The sequence below is a fragment of the Macrobrachium rosenbergii genome, chromosome 14 (assembly GCF_040412425.1).
Source record: "Macrobrachium rosenbergii isolate ZJJX-2024 chromosome 14, ASM4041242v1, whole genome shotgun sequence".
NCBI classification, from domain to species: domain Eukaryota; kingdom Metazoa; phylum Arthropoda; class Malacostraca; order Decapoda; family Palaemonidae; genus Macrobrachium; species Macrobrachium rosenbergii.
In genome coordinates, this window is record NC_089754.1 from 47,614,206 (window position 1) to 47,635,069 (window position 20,864).

At 37.0% G+C, this 20,864-nt stretch overlaps 2 protein-coding genes across 10 annotated transcripts in view; both read left to right on the forward strand.

The window, feature by feature from the left end:
- LOC136846102 (innexin inx2-like) overlaps positions 1-14,359 on the forward strand; it is a 137,253-nt gene extending 122,894 nt beyond the window's left edge. For 5 of the 8 annotated variants that reach the window (XM_067116839.1, XM_067116834.1, XM_067116835.1 and 2 more), the window contains 4 exons: positions 2,632-2,817; positions 5,083-5,192; positions 6,174-6,274; positions 8,597-14,359. In XM_067116839.1, coding sequence (XP_066972940.1) covers positions 2,651-2,817; positions 5,083-5,192; positions 6,174-6,274; positions 8,597-9,385 — 1,167 coding nt within the window. In that variant the 5' untranslated portion in view covers positions 2,632-2,650 and the 3' untranslated portion in view covers positions 9,386-14,359. The remainder of the gene's footprint in view (positions 1-2,631; positions 2,818-5,082; positions 5,193-6,173; positions 6,275-8,596) is intronic. The other 3 variants (XM_067116840.1, XM_067116836.1, XM_067116841.1) reach the window with 1 other exon arrangement.
- A 945-nt stretch (positions 14,360-15,304) lies between these two features.
- On the forward strand, positions 15,305-20,643 carry LOC136846106 (innexin inx3-like). Of its 2 annotated transcripts, none has more exons than XM_067116847.1 (7): positions 15,305-15,575; positions 16,265-16,586; positions 17,579-17,661; positions 18,138-18,268; positions 18,912-19,054; positions 19,274-19,488; positions 19,874-20,643. In XM_067116847.1, exons 2-7 carry the CDS (start codon positions 16,334-16,336, stop codon positions 20,159-20,161), a joined length of 1,113 nt encoding a protein of 370 aa, XP_066972948.1. In that variant the 5' UTR covers positions 15,305-15,575; positions 16,265-16,333; the 3' UTR covers positions 20,162-20,643. The 2 variants fall into 2 exon arrangements, with proteins under 2 accessions (XP_066972948.1, XP_066972947.1); XM_067116846.1 differs by having other exon boundaries at positions 15,306-15,575; positions 16,333-16,586.
- The last annotated feature ends 221 nt before the right edge of the window (positions 20,644-20,864 follow it).

The window sequence follows — 20,864 nt, forward strand, 5'->3', positions numbered from 1 at the left end:
GATGAGTTTCATTCCTGAGTGCTTGCTTGAATATTGTCGCTTTCTCTGCTTCGCGTGAGTCGTGAACTGGGATAATTGATTTTACTGCGTGTAGGTTTAACCGAGGGAGTAGGTTAGTAACAGGTACTTTATCAACACGACAGACACGATTAGAAAAAGATTAGGCTCATATAGGAATAGGAAAACAAATTTATATAGATATATATATATATATATATATATATATATATATATATATATATATATATATATATATATATATATACATATATAAGATATATACATACATACATACATAGATATATACATATATTTATATTTATATATATATAGATATGTATATATGTGTGTATATATATATATATATATATATATATATATATATATATATGTGTGTGTGTGTGTGTGTGTGTGTACATCTGGTGTGTGTGTGTGTGTGTACTACAAGAGAGAAATTCACAGTGGGAAAATAAGTCCGGAAACGGCTCTGTGCATGAAACTTTCTTTTCTCAGGTCATGCATACAAAGGCAAAAAGTAAAACTGATCGAAGATGATCATCTCACAAACAGCAGCCCACTTGGAACCATCGAAACAGAGTTGTAACAGGAAATTGGAATTTGCTCTTGGATAATGATTAGAAAAAGCTCTCTCTCTCTCTCACTCTCTTCTCTCTCTCTCTCTCTCTCTCTCGGCGCACCATGGTAGTTGTGAAGCCAGATAACGTGCAATCAATCAGTCAATCAGTCTCTCTACCTGTAATTTTCCTTCTATCTCTCATTTCCTTAGGAGATGAATGAATATTTTCTTTATATTCAAAGGCATATGAAGCATCCTACCTATCTTTCCAGCTCAGTGGTCTGGTTAAACTATTTTAATAATAATAATAATAATAATAATAATAATAATAATAATAATAATAATAATAATAGCTATCGCCTTATAATAATGAACTTTCCCACTACTAGCCCAACCATGCAACATCGTAAACATTTCAGAGAATTGAGAGTTTGAAGTATCTGGCGTCAAAACTGTTCAGGCGAATGAGAAATATTTTTTACGTGAGAATGCGGTCATTTCCTCTTGTTATCGGGACTAGGAAATCTTGCAGAAAGGATGAGACTGATGTCTCTTATGGGAGAATCCCGAGTATGCCCATTTTGGAGAATTCCTCGGGATATAACTCTACTGTTGCGCAATACCCGCATCAGAATAAGAACAGGGCAAATTAGTGGGTAATTTGACTATCCCAGCAAATATAAATATATATCTTGGTTCGTTGGCCGTCTAAAACCTCTGAAAATGATAGGATGATAGATGTCCGAAAATTCAGTGAAAGCTTCTTCAGCCTTAGAAATTTTCCTTTTGCGGGTGACTCATCCGTTGTAATTTCTTTAATAAAAGAGAATAAATTTCTTTGTTAAAAGGTCCTTTACCCGTCTGGTTCGTTACATTTCTCCGTCTATCCTTCAAAATTAAGTGATTTATGTTTTCGACTATCTTTTGTTTATATTAAGTGACGAAGCATTTCAACGCAGTTTTTAACAATCCTCAGTATCAAAGCCAATGCACACTATACCAATATGTACTCCATAAATACAAATAAGAAAGTGGGAAGTTTGATTACACAAATGCTAAGGTATGCTTCTAGAATGGATGTATACTTTGCACGGATTTACATTTATAGCGCCATCACATTTCTAGCATTGAACTTAAGTTTTTAAAGTAGCATCTCATTTCATCTATTAAAGGAGGTAAAGGAAATCTGATAAGCGTCGCCTGAGTGACATGCGATAGCGACTATTATGTTGAAATGAATTTTAATTTCATTATTGTACACTTCAGTTGACTAATTCAACGGGAGTAAGCGGTGGACTTCCTCTTACAAAATGGCATGTCACGTTAAAACTACTGTTACTAAATGGGGCACTACAGGCTATGAGATTACTATTCCCAGGTCTGAAACACTTAAGTCCTCCTGTAACTTGCGAGAGGGGCTACACCTCTTATCTTTGATGTATCCTATTCCCTGTGATCAAAACCAAATCCAGGTGGAGCGTTGATAGTCTCAATATATATCCAGTCTTTCATGTGTTACTTCTTTTCGAGAACTCTGGAGGAAATCAGAGTGTAATGTATACAGATTCTTTACCGATTTACGGAGTTATTAGTAAAAAAAAGTAAAAATGCACCGAAGTTCCTTCGGCGCAATCGAGTTCTCTTTACATCGTATAATCAAGGCCACCGAAAACAGATCTATCTTTCGGTGGTCTCGGTATAATGCTGTATGAGCCGCGGCCCATGAAACTTTAACCAAGGCCCGGTGGTGGCCTATCCTATATCGTTGCCAGAAGCACGATTATGGCTCACTTTAACCTTAAATAAAATAAAAACTACTGAGGCTAGAAGGCTGCAATTTGGTATGTTTGATGATAGGAGGATTGATGATCAACATACCAATTTGCATCCGTCTAGTCTCAGCAGTTTTTAAGATCTGAGAGTGGACAGAAAAAAGCGCCGACGGCCAACCAAGCCGGCATAACAGGTTTCTTTCACAGAAAACTACAAAGCATAAACAACGGAAAGCTGACATCAACTAAATTGTTTTCTTCTTCTTTTCTTTTTTGCGCCAGGTAGAGTGGTGAGGTGAGGATGGTGCTGGTGGAACTGCTAGCGGGTCTTGGAGGCTTGGTGAAGGTGAAGCACAAGGCCGATGTTGATAGTGCCGTTTTCAAACTTCACTATCGCCTCACTGCCACTATGCTCTTCAGTTTCTGCCTCCTCGTAACTGCCAACGCCCTGGTGGGCGATCCCATACAGTAAGTACGTCAGTTTTTACATTCTCGCAGCTGCCACTGGCCTGGTGTGTAATCCCAAACTTAAAGCACATCGTAGTCTGCTTGCTCATGACTGGCAATGATCTGGTGATTTCAAACTTAAAGCACATCGTAGTCTGTTTGCTCTTGACTGGCAATGATCTGATGATTTCACACAGTAGTACAACAGTTTTTGCCACCTCTTGACTATCAATAACTTGGTTGGCGATCCTGTACAATAACTACAACAGTTTTGGGGTTCTTATAACTGCAAATGCCTTGGCGGGTGATTCCAAACAGTAAGAACACCAGTCTCTGACCTCACATGATTGCCAATAACCCGGTGGGCTATAGCCTATGCATAAAGTACTATGGTTTTGGCATTTACTGTAAGTTTATAGCTTACTGATCTCAAACAGTGAATACAGATCTCTTCCTATGCACTGGGAAGAAATCCAGTTCAATAAGTACAAACAGTCTTTGCCTCCATGTAATTGTCGACATATTGGTTAGTGATCTTACACACTTAGTGTGAGAGTTTTTGCTTTCTTATTTTATAATACATTAATTATAATAATTTCAGAGCCTCTGAAAGATTTTTACTCTGTATAAGAGATCACATCAAAATCTGTAAATGGTACTCAGTGCGATTCAGTTGCCATGCATGAAAGGAAGATATCATGCAATGACCATAGCATTCCCAGACATTTAAAACTTCTTAACTTCCACTAGTCAGAATATTTTTCAAGAAGGAATTAAATAAATGAGTAAGCAAGGAATACATCATGTGAGCGAGCCTTTTAATCAAGAGCTGAAGTGACACGGATAAGAGGCAAAGCAGATATGATCATGATTATTTTCACGGTTGGAGAATTACTCTTTTTAAATCTTGGTGTCACGTCGGTCTCCTTACTGACGAAAATGACAGCAGCGAAGATATTTCAATCTACTGTGGTTTTCCTGCAGAATTAGCAACGAAGTCCGTCACGTTTCTGTCATCTGATTGGACAGAAGATATAATATTTATTTCTTCCGTGTGTTAGTAATCATATATCAAAACTTATTCTAAAGTTGATGAAGGTCTCCGAAAATCTTGGCACTTTAAGTAAAACAATTTTTTTTTAAAGGTACTCTTGCTGTTTCATTACTTTCTGCCTATTTCTCTAACTTTTTTTTAACGGTACCGTGAAAGAAAAGACGTAATTTTGAAAGTCCTAAGTAGCTGTTATATTTATCAGAGGCAAAGCGTCAATATTGACTGTATTCGTGGGAATGTCATTATTGCTTGCTACAAACACTTCAGTTGCAATACCCGAAAGCGAAGTATTTAAACCACCAAACAGTTCCTTTTATAATGAGTCAGATGGTTTTTATAACAAATGCCAACTGTGAGGCAACTTCCTCCAAAAGTTAGTCGCTTCAAAAACGTCCCTAATGAATGTATCTGTAAGTTTTCACCATGCCAACGCATACCCACATTTGCACCTCCTGCAATTTCCTTGCAATATGCAGGGATTGCACTGTCTATGGTTCTTTTTCCGAGAATTCAGACAGGACGCATTTCGGAATCCTGTTAACAAGGACAACTATAGCTTATTCCAAAGACAACTATAGCTTCAATTCCAAAGACAACTACAGTATAGCTTATTCCAAAGACAACTATAGCTTAAATTCCAAAGACTACTATAGCTTATTCCAAAGACTATAGCTTAAATTCCAAAGACAACTGTAGTTTATTCCAAAGACTACTATAGCTTATTCCAAAGGCAACTATAGTTTATTCCAAAGACTACTATAGCTTATTCCAAAGACAACCACAGTTTACTCCAAAGACAACTATAGCTTAAATTCCAGACTATTATAGCTTATTCCAAAGACAACTATAGCTTAAATTCCAAAGACAACTACAGCTTATTCCAAAGACTACTACAGCTTATTCCAAAGACAACTATAGCTTAAATTCCAAAGACAACTATAGCTTAAAATCCAAAGACTACTACAGCTTATTCCAAAGACTACTATAGCTTAAATTCCAAAGACAACTATAGCTTAAATTCCAAAGACAACTATAGCTTAAATTCCAAAGACTACTACAGCTTATTCCAAAGACTACTTAAATCCAAAGACTTAAATTCCAAAGACAACTATAGCTTAAATTCCAAAGACAACTATAGCTTAAATTCCAAAGACTACTACAGCTTATTCCAAAGACTACTATAGCTTAAATTCCAAAGACAACTATAGCTTATTCCAATATCCCTTTTTCAGCTGTGTCCATGATGAAAACCCGAAGCTGCAGGACAAAGTCGTCAACACGTACTGCTGGATCCACACCACTTTCACTCTCCCCAGGCACATAGACAAGGGATACGGCAAAGGTACGTTTGTCTCTGTTAGCAATAGTCTTCTCCCCCCCCCCTCTCTCTTTCTCTCTCTTTAATGACTCCGCTACTGCAGAGTGATCTCTCAAATACTGATACTTTCCCGTTACGGTATTCATCAGGCCTTGGGAGGTATATCAATATGTAAATTTTATATACATACTGATATACTTCCCAAAATATTATATAAAATATGTATATTTTATATACATATTTTTTATAATATTTAGTGCAGCCTTTTCTCTTTGTTTCACACGAGTCAGTACGGATAATTAGCAGTTCCAAATGTTCCCAGAACCTGTGAATTAAGTACTGTTGATTCCTATGTATCCTGTCAGTGTGATTGGAATGATGCCCACAGGATTTCTGCATGTGATATCATTTTTCGGACATAGAGCAAATGCAAAATTGGTTGTTATGCATTGTGGTACTCTCTTCACAGAGCACCAGCATCCTTATCCTGTTGAGGTGCCACATTATCATATTATCGAGTACCGAAACCTTTCCTTGCTTTTACTGTAATATTTTGATATGAGCTTCCTGGCGATATTTTTTATGCCGAGGCTCATAAATTTTCAGGGAGCAGGAACACTTTAAGACATCAAGCACCACTGTTTTATCTTTGTTAATTTATAATTTTGCTTCTTTTTTTATTTTTTCACAGGGCATTCTGTCATGCAGACGCATTTGCGCTTGCCTTATGCAGATCACCATAGATAATATTAATTTGTTTAAAGAAAATAAATGAAATCTCAGGCTGTGAAAGTCAGAGGAAGTCGGAGGAGATATCGAATGACGTCTTCATATCTATTTTACCTGAACGATTGAATGCATTGATAATAAATACAATTCTTGAGCTTTCTCCATTTATACTTAGAATCTTGTGGGATTTGCTAGTTCACAGGAACAAATATAGGTATGCCCAAGAACATGCATTTCTAAATATTACTGTATACTGACCAATCTATTCAATTTCAGGGACAGGTATCGTATACCCCGGCGTGGGGCCGCACACTTCTTCCGATTCCCGCATCTACCACGCCTATTACCAGTGGGTCCCTTTCGTCCTCTTTCTCCAGGTGAGTTGATTATGAAGTCTCCACTTCAGACAGACTGAATATACCGTTTGATTTAATTCACTTACGCGAAAAACACACTCTTGAATACGAAAACAGATTATAGGCATATGGTAAAAGTTAATTTGCTTTCTTGACAAACAAACTACAGCAGTTAAAGAAACACTGGAATCTTTATGGCTGATTTGTATGTATGTTGTAAAGAAATTTATCATACGAACTCGATTAAATTCATGAGAAACCTCAGTGTTTATGACTTAATGCTAACACCAGTTCTAAAAAATGGTTCATTCATTCACCGCTCATTCGCAAAACTGACATGTTAGACAGTCATGTGGTAAACTTATTACTAGATAATATCTAGATACTAAATTTTCTTTCAAGAACAATCAACCCATAACAGAAAAGGTATTGGTAGTTTTTTCTGCCTCAGATAATCCTGAACTTTTTTAGGACGACTCTGTTTTCCTGGTTATGACTATGATAAACTCTAGGAAACGCTCACTAGGAGTACTTTTTTCGCAGCTTAAATGCAGCTTTTTTTTTTTTTGTTAAGATACTGGAACTTTTCATTGACGCGATATTGCGTTTCTTGATGACATTCCTAAGATGACATTGAATCATTCTGCTGACAACCAGCCGCCTTGGTTGTCCAGTAATTGAAGAAAAATATACTGGCCACAGTGTATTTACAGTATATCAACCAGACACCTTGGTTGTCCATTAATGAAAAAGATACTGACCACTATGTATTTACAGTATATCAATATTTAATGGGACCGTGCATGGAAAAAATGGACAAGGCATCACAAGAGCAAGTGAAAGGATCACCTCCGTAGACGCTGTTTATGTTGCCTGTGTCTTCAAGCTTTGTAAAGGATTTTTAATTTCAAGAGGAAATGCAGGATATGTAGTCTCAAAGGCTTTCAGTACACAAAACTCTTCCCTTTACATTTTCATTGATTGAGAAGGTGTTTATTTGACTGTGGTGTTTAATGAGAACTTTCTTATCTTTCTTTTGCAAGTCTGGACATAATGATCTTAACTGGTAAGTATGCTAATTCTTTATGCATTTCTGGATTGACAGTAATTTTCCACGGGTCCATCTCGGTATTGGGCCTCTGGATTATCATGTAGTGAACAAATGAGCAAAATTATTATTAGACTGATACATAAAAAGTTTCGAAATTATTTACTCTACTTCAAAGTACACTGCAGTGCCTGAAATTTGCAAATTACTTTGCTGTTCGTGTCGTGGAATTCTGCGTAATAATCACAAGGAATTTTTATCATTCTCTTTCCCCATTATTCTTATTCTTCATCTCATTTTACCAACCGTCTTTTGATATAGGCTTTTTCTGTAAACCTTCAAAATGGAGAACCATATTCAGTAGTGGAATACATTGTCTTTCTCCTTTTTCTTCAGACACATGTGATTCCATTTTGAATCAGCAGGTTTCACAAACACTGTTACAGTGATTTGCACCATAACCGTATAGGAATCCCTCTTTAAAAGGGATTCAACGTCATCATAAGACGGCTAAATTGGGACCTGGATAGTGCTGAATTCTTTCAGATATCTAATTACTTGTACCTAAAACTCCAGTGACTCCATTTCAAGGTCGACCACAATGCACGTCCCCTTGAAGTTAATAATAACAGAAATTCCAAAGGAGAAAACATCACAGTCTACTACCCTATAATTACAAAGTTTTGGCAAAAGGGTCATGTCTTTGGCACGAGAATATGATAAAATAAGAGTAGCATTATGGGCAGAAAATGCAACCTTGATGCTGCTGTGTTTTTGCGATGAGAGAGAGATAGCAGCCTGCAATGAAATAATCTTGATCTTTTGTGTCAGTTAACTAACCTGTCAGTTCAATGAGGACTACCACTAATTCTGGCTTCAGTGAGAGCTCCTTACATTCATTCTGCGATAAATGATGTCAGTTGGGCTTCTTGCATGAAAAAGATTTGCTTGAATGGTTTTATTTCATGTCTCTTGATATAGTGTGAGAGCATAGCATATATATATATACATCGTTTTATTATGAAAACAATTCTCTTTCTTTGCAGATGGGCATCTAACCTCCGTACTGTAGAAATTTATAGAATGATTCCATATATTTTTATTTTGATAATGATAGATATTTTGAAAACAAAGTTTACTGTACTTTTCATTCATTTTCATTCAGTCTCCTCATTGAGAAAGCAGCTTTTGAATGAGTAACATAGATAAGAATATTCTCTGTGAGAGTTATATTAGTTGAGACTAGTGATGACTAACACACGCAATATATACATCGATCTTTGTTCTTCCCACAGGGTTTGATGTTCTACGCACCTCATTGGCTATGGAAGACCTGGGAGGGAGGGAAACTCGAGTCTATCGTGATGGGTCTTTCAGTACCTGTAATGAGTAAGGATGAGCGCCATGAGAAGATCCAGCTCTTGGCCGACTACCTGCGCTCCTCCATCCACCACCACAACTTCTACGCCATCAAGTTCTTCCTGTGCGAACTCCTCAACCTGGGGAACTCCATATTCAACATCTGGTTCATGAATGAGTTCCTGGGAGGAATGTTCTTCACTTATGGCATTGACGTCCTTCGGTTCACAGAAACCAATCAAGAAGACAGAACTGACCCTATGATTGTGGTGTTCCCAAGGGTCACCAAGTGCAACTTCAATATGTACGGCCCCTCAGGGTCGATTGAGACCCATGATCTCATGTGCGTTCTCGCCCTCAACATCATCAACGAAAAGATTTACGTCTTTCTATGGTTCTGGTTTGTTATTCTTGCAATTATCAGCGGCCTTGCCCTTCTGTACCGCCTCATAGTCCTGTGCATACCTGCCATCAGGGTGGGGCTGCTTCAGAAGAGAGCGAGACTGCACTACAAGACTGGACTTGACGTTGTCTCAAAGAGACTCCAAATGGGAGACTTTTTCTTGCTGTACCTCTTAAGCAAGAACCTCGAGCTTTTGTCCTTCAGCTCTCTGATAGAAGAATTTGTTGCGAGGTTAGGCACTCGTCGGGTGCACCCTGACCTTGAGGTCTCTGCGCCTCCTGCCAGTACCGAGCGATTTCACTTGATTAATGAGCATGCGTGACATCTGTTGCTGCCGGGACACGTCTGTTCTCAGTGTGATCATCTGCGAGATCAGAAAATTGTCTAAGTGTCCCCTTTCACAATGTACACAATGTTCATCTATGATACTGGTACCATGAGAGTTGAGATCATTCTCTTGCTCTAATGATTTGAGTATAACGAGCAAACAAATTGTTCCACAAGTTGAGGGAGCAACTAACAATAGGCTGGATCTACCTTTTGGATGTACACGCCCATTAGATGTTATAGATACTTTGATATTTGCAATTATTACCGGGTCAAAATCAACTCTATGTTAAGAAAACTTTATCTGACGATCAGACCGGTACAATAGCTGCATGGATGATGCATCTATTCAAAGAAGAGGCTTCAACTACTCAATGGTAGGCATTCGATACACTGAGATGGATATTGTACTTGTGACCAAATGCAGCAGATCAGTTCCATGAGGGATATTTCTCGCAATTATTGCAATGAATTCAACATGGCATTGCAGTCACACTGAGAACATGTTTTGGCAGATGGTTTTATAAAATAGCCACAAGCAGGTAAAAGCTATGACATGAAAGCACTGGCAACAACGAATCTCAAAGCAAAAATACCCCAGGTATTTTTGAACATCTTGCAATGAATACCTCGATGGTACCTAAGTCAGATGTGTGAATTTTATGTGCATATTATAAACGAAGTGACATAGATAATTGATTCATGTTAATGGTGTTCTTGATATATATATATATATATATATATATATATATATATACATACTTATACATATATATATATCGTATGTTTCCTTTGAATTAATGATGACCTATTATTACAGAGAAGTAAGATTAATTCTGTTTCTGGTGACAATGACTTCCATCATTGCACATTACATATAAAATGATGAGCAACAGGCAGGAAACTGCTTAGGCAAACTGGTTCTGTAGTTCCCACAGTCAAGGGAAAAGGATCAGTTCTGGGCAGTAACTGGTTTTGTCCATCATGCCAGAACAGAGTTTCCTAGAGAATTCCTTTTACTCATTTGCATATTACCAGTTTATGGTGAAATGGTCGAGGCTAGTGTACAGTATTAATTTTAGGTGGAAATAGCTGTAAGGTGTTTTGAGCATGTTATGTTATATTTATTTAAACTAGAAATGAACTTGTCGGGCCACAATATATTCAAGGAATTGCTGTTTCCCTCGAAACACAAAAATTTATTTTGTTGACCTACTGTGTCTCTGTCATAATGACAGGTTAACTGGATGTTAGCATTAAGGTAACTATGGATGGTGTGTGTGTGTGTATATTTTTATACAAATGGCTTAAATTTTTCTGGGCATTTCTCTAGTTTTAGCTGTAACAATAGCCATTTCTTCAGATGTATTGGCAAGTGATCAAGGTAAACAACACCGATTGCACCACAGCCTTGCGCAATTTGGTTAATGTGTGGGTGAACTGTCAGGTAGAAAAGAACTGGGAGGTGCCTGAAGGTCATATTATCAGTTTGAAACACAAATGAGAATTGTTTTAAAGAAATTCCAGAAATTTTGTGAGGCTGTCTGACACATCAAATGATTATTTGACAGAAGTTTTCAAATAATTTGGCCGGGCATTTTTTAAGATATACAGTTTTTTTATATTTTTTTATTGATTTTAAGAATGTTAAACTTTGTTAATTTTTATCTTTTCGTTTTATTTTATCTGATTTTAAAGTGCTTTGCGTGGTCTTACAATGAGCTTTAACAAACTTTCTCTTCATGAATAGTAAAGGGAAATTTTCGAAATTTCTTAAATTAAAAGCTCGTATTTTTTTTTTTATTTCAACTAACAAAAAATAAAAATGCAGAGTTAATTTCTCAAAGACTGAAGTTTCGTTTTAATCTTTCACCATTACACTTAAAACCATTAACGCTTCAATACAGTTGAATTCATGAAAAACGTCTTTTGAGAAAGATTAATTTTAAATTTCATTCACTTTTGCACAAATTCTGCTTGCTAATGTAAGATTGCATTCTCACATGCTTTCCTCCAACAAAAGAGCAGTAGGCTATTCAGAGCACATAATCTTTACAATAAGATATCTTTTGAGCCCTTCTGTACTCGAAAACAAATTTATTAACTTGATTTACCTTTATCTCCTCGCACAGACTTTCCTAATCACCCAGGAGGTACCGTTTCGGGCTCGTTTGTAAGATTTTATACGGAGGGTTCGTGTAACTGTCATCACACTTTCGTTCTTTCTCAAAATTTCGCTTTGACACTTCACATCGGAATGCACATGAACGAGAGAAACCACGCCTCACGTACGTCAGCATAGCTAACTTCTCCAGTGGTGGGACGTTCTTCTAACGAGACTAAAAACTGAACACACTAACTTTTTCCTCACCACTGCAAACATTGGTTTTGTGTTCATTTTATCACTAGGGATAACAACCGAGCCACGAGTTCCATGTGGGTTGACAAGGCATTCTGGAATGGAAGTAACTTAAGAAACTCTCTCGTGACTCTCTAATTTTTCTTCATTTTGGTTGCCTAATGTTCTTCTAACTTCTTCCTATGCCTTTACCGATTGCTTACACATGACATGACGGAAGCACGGAACACAAAAAATCACGACAGTCTACTAGACGTTAAGTTAAACTGAAGCACGGCAACAGGGGAGAATAACGAGTTTTTACCCAAACGAGGGAAACAACTGATGACCATTTTCCCCACCGCCAAACAATGATTGAATGAAAATGTCGTAAGCGAAAGAAAAACTTGAAAAAAATACACAATAACTGCGTAAATGGTGGAATTTATACGTCGAATTTGTAAGCTGTCCTCGAAAAGGGGTCCCTGGCTTGGCTGGGGTCGATCTTTTCTACCGATCTAAGGGGCAAAGGCATGCGCAATTTGCAGAAATATCTTATATACTTCTGCCATTGGTGACATTGGTGACAAGGTGGACTACGGGAAAATGGCGGAAACAGAATTTTCGTAGTTGCACCCCAAAAATCGATTTGTTACTGATAACATGACCTTCAGTGAAATGCATCCCATAATTGCAAGGACTTGTATAGAAGAAAAGAAGCTGACAGCTAGCAGAAAGCTCCAACTAAAATGAGACTCTTGAAACAAAAATCATCGAATTTAAGACATCTACTTCTCATGAGAGTATATAGTCCAGTGGTTCTCAACCTGGGGGCCGCGTCCCCCTAGGGAGGAAAAAAGTAGACATTATTCTTTATTATAAAAAAAAATCGTTCAATACACAACGGTCCCACCAGAAAATAACCTAAATAAATGTTGTGTCCTATATTGTTTGTACAGAATTCATGCTCAATAAAATGACTAAGAGCAACCACATATTTCCTTTTTTCAATAAAAGCGGGTGGGAATTTTATCTATTTGGCTGGAGATGCAAGGGGGCCGTGGCGGGGAGGACCAACCTCTAAAGGAGGCGTGATAGTAAAAAGGTCAAGAACCACTGGTATATACGGAAAACTCTCAAAGAAATGGAAAAACTACTGGGTCTTTTGAGAATTAACCCAAAGATATCGCAGTAACAAAGTCAGCCTGAGAGAAGACTGGAGCTACGAGCTTCCCCAAACATTCAGGCAAATGTTAATTCTAACACAAACATCGTTCTATAAGAGACGGCTAAAATCAGAAGAATTTGTTTTTGCTAATGATTAAAAAATATAAGGAATGTTTGTTGAGAAAATCACAAGGAATTAAGTCAGTTTACAAACCATCATGAAACACTTTTTCCTGCAATATGGAAAAGGAAGAATAAGCATCTCGCTTATGAAAGATTATCTCCAACAGTCAGTGAGAGTTAACTGAAGATTTGCCAAGCGGAGTAGATAATAACACTAAAATACTCTGTGCATTAGTGATACTTGTTGATCAAGGAGGGATTCTTCAGATGTGTAAGAAATTCATTAAAATTTCTATATAATCTTACGGTGATTTTAAGCTGACACAAGTTGAAGGAACTTTTTTTTTAAATTGGAATGAATGCTACTGTTTTGTATGTAAAAAAAAAAGTATTGAGGTAATGGAATATGCTTTAATGATGAATTATCATTTATAAGGAATCGCAGTCATAGATGGATTATAATAAATGTGTTTGACCGCATGCAAGCATAAACGCGCCAATGATATATGCATATGCTCTACAATTTTTCTTTAGTTAGGTGGAAAAGCCTCATTAAAAAAAAACACCAAAATAGAAACAAATCTTAAATATTACTGAAAAAAAAGTAGAGGTGACCGTTTACAACACCTGACACGCACATAAGCAAAGCAAATTGCTTTTTCCACTCTCTGCCTGAATCAGTTCCTATTCATAAAGCTCTGATGACATCTAAATGCTAGGTGCAGTAGTTTGAAGCGACGGTTAAAGTCTGTGTACTCCCTTATGAAAGGGCAGCAGGGATGCGTCTGGGAAAGTACTTTGCCTTTGAATGGTATGAACTGGTACCGTGATAAAGGTCCTCAAGTGTTTTGGATGGTATATAGGCGTCATAGATTTTCAAGGAAGAAGATTCCGAAATTCTCTAATGGCTACAATGCCCGACGTAATGCTTCCTTTCAGAGCAAATGTCAAAGGCAGCCTGCTCTGAGGTTTCCTTCCTGACGACGGGAACCTCAGGTCGGTTTACCAAAGAATGTACATTCCGCTTATCTCATAGAGATCGTGAGCTCAAGTCAGGAAGGGTCATGCGTAACAGAACAGTTGATATTACATTTGATTCGTGCCACAGGTAATACTGGTAGCAGTAGCAAAAGTAGTTAAAGATAAGGATAGCCGAAGGGCCTTTGATTTGTATCTTAGATATGATAAATTTGTAATTGTTCTCTCGAGTTCCACCGAACTCGAAACACTAGAATTACGAGATGTTAACAATCTTCATTTGAGTTCATGTCACATTAAATGATTTGTATATATGGCTCACGCATTAGTAATGTATTGAAATCAATAAATATGAAAATCATGGCTGTGTTCTTTTTTTTCCTTCACACAGTGTCTGTAGAATAGGTCTAAATTAATAAGAATCCTAGCTCACTGTAACAATTTTAATTTTCTGCCTTATTTTTGTCTTCAGAGGCTGACCATACTGGGCAAGTAGTATCAAGGTCCGAAGAACCTTACCATTAACTCCAATGTTTGATACCCTAACCTGCCATTCAAGGTCGCAGTTCTTTTTCCATGACAAAATACTAAAATTTCAACATAAATAGATTGTTTTTCCTTATGACTTACTGGCAGGCCATCCATCATTTGGTCATTTCATAGCTAATAAAATGAAAAACCATGCATTTAAAAATCCTGATTTTTTACTCACCTGATCATCCATTATATTATCTTTCGGGAACAGGCAGCGTACAGCATTTCTGTGAAGGTACCAAAATATTCTCTAGTTAGTATTATTATAAATATTATTATTGCAAATCTTCTTCACAATCCCGTGAATATGTTTATATAAATCCACATTTATGTAAAGTTCTTATTACAAATGATAAAATGAAATTTTCAGCCTGCTCAGCTTTTCTAGCTGAAGAAGGGAGCTGAGCTACTACAGGATTTCATTTTATCATTTGTTACAGAACTTTACATAAATGTGATTTTGTAATTTAATATTATTATTATTACTTTTCATTTTTCCAGCGAACTACTACAGGATTTAGTACCTATATATGAAAGATATGTATAAACCAATAGCAAATAACTTAATGGTCTGCTGCTCTTTGATAAATAAATACAAAATTAATGCACAATGGCATCAGAGGCTTCAGTCTTCTCTGTATTTACCTCACTTTCTTCACTTAGCAAGTTATACACCATATCGCTCACTCAGGATACGGATATGACGTCATTTTTCAGTTTCAGCCAGTTAAGCTACAAAGGCTGATTTCTCCTCGATTTTTATTGCTAATCTTGGTCTCTTAACAATAAGAGTCTGCAGCTCCTGGGGAGAAGAATCGAAGAACCTTAATTCATTATTTTTCCGAATTAGGAAAGCAGTTGGTTATTGACAGGGCAACTGAACGCTGCTCCGGGCTTTTTCCTTTCTTTCTTTCTTTCTTTTTTATTTCTGAGAATCCCTGAGGACTCTGGCCCCTGGTGGCGAACAGCAAAAGTCAGTGGTGCCAGAAACGGCGCAGTGGTAGAAGCTTCGACATACCATCAAGAACCGGACTCTGCGAGCAAGGTGCGTTTAACGTCTTACTGAATATTTCTTAGTGTAATTTGCTTTGATGACTGACTGGATTGCAATTAAGGTTTCCTAAAGCACTTTACTCATGTTTTTAAAAACACCTTTTTAGAATATCTCAAAATGGTGGAGATTTTTTCCCTAATTCTCCAACTAGCAGGAGTGTCCCAGATTCAGTGGATGTTTTTGGTGCGATAACGTTATCTGCATTACCGTATGTCATTCAAGGGTAAAGAATAGCTGAATGGGCGGTGGATGAGAGTCGTGCGTTTCCATCTTATATTTTTGCAATAATTAGGAGTGTCCAACTGAGACTCGTAACAACTGTCATAATAAGTAGTCCACTGGTACGGAATTGTTGCATCGTTTCAACAGTGTTGCCTCACTGTTTCGTATTTATTTACTTATAATTGTTTTGAGTCATCTGTTGAATGACTGGAATCGTATTTGCACATAAAATATTTCAGGCATTTCAATACAGAAAAGAAGAACTGTAGTATAGATGCAGCTTTGAGGTGTTAGATTTAATATGCTTAATTCACAGTAGATCTACTTCTTCATTTCTTTTTTAAATTATAGACCAGAATAACTTTCTAGTCTTCAACTGATGAAATTTCATGTAATTAAAAAAAATTGGTAACTTTTTCTTAACGACCCCTCATTAGTCTCATCTTCCCGCCCTTTAGTCGACGACCCAACAAGTTGGGACGACAGTTCTTGTGACGTCAGTATCACGATCGACCTCCTTCTTCAGGATGGTGCTGCACATCTTCGCCTCCTTGGCAGGACTGGTGAAGGTCCGAGTCTCCCACACGGACATCGACAGCCACGTCTTTCGGCTCCACTACAGGCTGACGTCGACCATCTTGTTCATCGCCTGCCTCCTGGTGGCGGCTTCGGAGTACATAGGGGCGCCCATCCAGTGCACTACGGACGGGAATCCTGTGGATCCTCCCATCAACACATACTGCTGGATCTCATCCACGTTTACCATTAACACGACGACAGGTAGGACAAAGACTCTCTTCTCCTTTTTGAAATTTTACGTTCGAATCGCTTACTTGCTACGAGAGAGAGAGAGAGAGAGAGAGAGAGAGAGAGAGAGAGAGAGAGAGAGAGAGAGAGAGAACATTTGTTGATTCTTTAAAAATAGTGAAATGGTTCTAAGTCAGTTATGGCCGTGGGTGGGTATATATATATATATATATATATATATATATATATATATATATATATATATATATATATATATATATATATATATATATATATATATATATATATAGAGAGAGAGAGAGAGAGAGAGAGAACGCGTTGATTTTTTATTAAACAATAAAAGGGGTCTACATTAGCTATGGGAGAGAGAGAGAGAGAGAGAGAGAGAGAGAGAGAGAGAGAGAGAGAGAGAGAGAGAGAGAGAGAGAGAGAGAGAATGTGTTGATTTCTTTTAACAACAAAAGGGTTCTACATTAGCTATGGTCGAGAGAGAGAGAGAGAGAGAGAGAGAGAGAGAGAGAGAGAGAGGGAGAATTTATATCAATGACATTCATCTTGATAATCTGCTATAAATACGCAGTCGAAACAATATATATCCGACCTGTATTTACATCATCTGTAAAGATTACAGCAATATATCACGCATATAAATAAGTAGTGTATCTGAACTGTAATTACATCATGTGTAATTACGTCATCATATGACGTAATTACACAATTATAGTGAGTTTAACATGTGAAACCGAACCATGTAATTATGTACTTGTGACTTTTTTTTTTTTTTTTTTTGTACAAATTTATATAACCTTCCCTCCTTCCAGAGGCAGTTCTATTATCTTTTTTCTCTCCTTTTTTTCTTCGGGTCACGGCTTCTTAAGAGCATAGAGTTGCCAGCCCCTTTGGCCTCTTCATCTAAAAAATATCAAAAGTTTTACTTCTTAATAATGCGATAAATGAAAGGATTTTCCATCTTTAATTTTTTCCCCCATTTCGGATCTTTAAAGGTTTGGGAAATCATAAGCTACCAGGCCACGAGAAGACGTACCATGCTTACTACCAGTGGGTGCCATTCGTTCTCTTCATCCAGGTAATGCATTGATGTTGTTTATCTGATCATTTGGCGAATTGGAGACTATGTATACATACATACATACAATCATGTATATCTATGCATGTGTATATGAACTTGTGTTATATATATATATATATATATATATATATATATATATATATATATATATATATATATATATATATATATATATATATATATATATATATATATATATATATATAGTATATATATATATAGTATATATGTATATAATATATATATATTTATATATATATATACATGTATGCAAGTATACATATATATATACATACATACGTAAAAAAACTATATTTTTAATTTTCAAAATCTAGAAATTCGAGTCATGCAATACTTAAAACACATTACAAAAACATTTGCAATTAAAGAAATAAAACAAACGATTACAATTAGCATATAGCAATGTAAGTCACGCAATTCAGTTCCCGCAATCATACGTTACCTTCCTTCAGGGATGTATGTTTTATCTGCCGCATCTGTTCTGGAAAGCCGCTGAGCGCAAGACCGCCCACACGCTCCTCCAGGGACTGGACTACTACAGCATGGACCCGGATCTGGAGAAGAAGAGGGAAAATATCATCAAGTAAGAGGACTGATTCCCGATTTCACAGTTAATCTTACATCGACGTAATAGAATATAGTAAAATGTATATGGTATTTTCTGGTTACATATTACATTCTCGTAAGGCGGAGATCCCTTTTCCATATATTAAGCTGACTGATCCTAGATCACTTACTGTGTACTGTATAGGAATATTGTGCTCTTGTTAGATGTAGCTTTCTTTTCTGTCTATAAATTTAAAAGATGCAAAGTATATACTGTATAGGAAATTGCCCTTGTAAGACGTGTCTTTTCTGTCTATAAATCTAAGATACAAAGTATTTATACTGTATTTTGTATAGATATGCGGTATTCTTGCCAGATGTAGCTCCTTTTTTAATCTAAAAATATTTAGTACCATACACACACACACACACACACACACACATATATATATATATATATATATATATATATATATATATATATATATATATATATATATATATATATATATATATATATATTGCGTGTGTGTAGGTGTGTGTGTATATATATATATTCACATTCTAGCGAGATTTAATGGATCTTAGACACTCAGAGTTCTTCCGTATTCGTTCACCAGTCTGAACTCGCCTTACTGGAGAGCACTTAACAACTGATGCACGTATTGGAATTTCCGCAGGTACTTGAAATCGTCGGCGGGCCAGAACGGCAAATATTCTCTGATTTACCACATCTTCGAGTCACTCAACTTCGTGAACGTTATCGGGCAAATTTTCATCCTGAACGATTTCTTCGGTGGAGCCTTCCTGAATTTTGGGACGGAGTGAGAGAGAGAGAGAGAGAGAGAGAGAGAGAGAGAGAGAGAGAGAGAGAGAGAGTACAAGGTTGTTACTATTTATATCCCATAATGGATGGCAGAAATATTGACAATAACTGCAAACAAATTCAGGTCCTCGCTTGGCTATATTCGAAACTAAAAACACCAAACATGCAATAGCTTCCTGTATCAGGTGATGGCAAACTTATTAACCTATTTATTTCAGGTCCTAAATTACGCCCTGGAGGACTCCGAGATGGACCCTTTCCGCACGATCTTCCCGAAGGTGACGAAATGCACCTTCAAAAGATATGGTCTGTCAGGAAGCGTGGAATCCCTGCAGCCGCTCTGCATTTTGCCTCAGAACATCCTTAACGAGAAAGTGTTCATCATACTGTGGTTCTGGTTCATCATACTCGCCACCATCACTGGCATGCAGGTAAAACATTCTGACAGAAAACATTGAGACACTGTAATTGAGAAAATGAGACTACGCTTTCCACATTCTCTTGAAAAATTAGAATTCAGAATTAATTAAGGCCAAAGGCCAAGCGCTGGGACCTATGAGGTCATTCAGTACTGAAAGGGAAATTGACAGTAAGAAGGTTTGAAAGGTGGAACAGGAGGAAAACCTCGCAGTTGCATCATACGACAATTGTTAGAGTGGGTGGAAAGTCAGATGGAAGGAAGAGAATAGGACCGGAGGTACGGTACCCACATGGAGGGGTCTCCATGATTAAAAGAGAAAACGCGTCTTTGTTTTCCATGCTCAAAATGAAGTAAGATTTTAATCCTAATTTCTCTCCCCGTTTTCTCTCCTCCAGCTGGTGTGGCGCCTCGTGGTCTGCTATTCGCCGTTCGTCAGGGTGCGTCTCCTGGAACAGCGAGGCAAGATCATGGCCACCGACAACTTGCAGAGGGCCATCCAGCGCCTCCACTTGGGCGACTTCTTCCTCCTGGACATCCTCGGCAGGAATCTGGACGCTGCTGTCTTCAAGGACGTGCTGAAGGCCACTCTGGTCACCTACGAACACGAGCCAAACGTCGGTCTCTACCCTCCCCTTCCTTCGCCGGATGAGGTAGAGGCCATTGGCTTCACCCGATTAAACTAGGGGGTTGGGGGGACCAGATATCCAAGATCTTGCTGATTAGTTTTCTTGGGCTGTTTTCTTGTAGAGAAGTTTAACTGCTTCGACGGTTAAAAAGACCATCGTATGTATGATTATGTGCGCGCAATCAGATGTACTTTATGTATAAATTTACGTATGAACATGATGAGTACAAATACTGTATGTATATATATATATATATATATATATATATATATATATATATATATATATATATATATATATATATATATATATATATATATATATATATATATATATATATATATATATATACATCCCGTGAAACAGAAATTACAATGTCAAACTTTTTGTGTGTATGAGGCAGAAAGACATTCCTTTTCAATATATAACAATAACTACAAATAAATATAAATAAACAAATAAGATGAAACCTAACAGAAGTTGTATTATATATTTATGTAAGAATAATGAAGTCGAAATAATAAAAAAATTTTCTCTGATTAGCATTCTTTATTCAAAAGCACCTCAATTGCTTATAGTCTTAAAGTCTTTTGGAAAAACATGTTTAAAAACTGAGATCAATAAGGGCGGCTAGGAAAAGCTCTTGGTCCGAAAATGAACGAATGATTAAGACAAATTTCAGGAGCATTCGTGGAACTGTTTAAAGTAAACCATGACCTGACTAGGCAATGTTTCACAAAACGAAATAACCAGCATGTGA

What these genes read in the sequence shown, in the direction of transcription:
- LOC136846106 (XM_067116847.1), top strand. Translation starts at nt 16,334, where the DNA reads ATGGTGCTGCACATCTTCGCCTCCTTGGCAGGACTGGTGAAGGTCCGA. An exon ending in TACCATTAACACGACGACAG is followed by an intron (nt 16,587 to 17,578) that starts GTAGGACAAAGA and finishes GGATCTTTAAAG; the next exon opens with GTTTGGGAAATCATAAGCTA. An exon ending in AAGAGGGAAAATATCATCAA is followed by an intron (nt 18,269 to 18,911) that starts GTAAGAGGACTG and finishes GAATTTCCGCAG; the next exon opens with GTACTTGAAATCGTCGGCGG.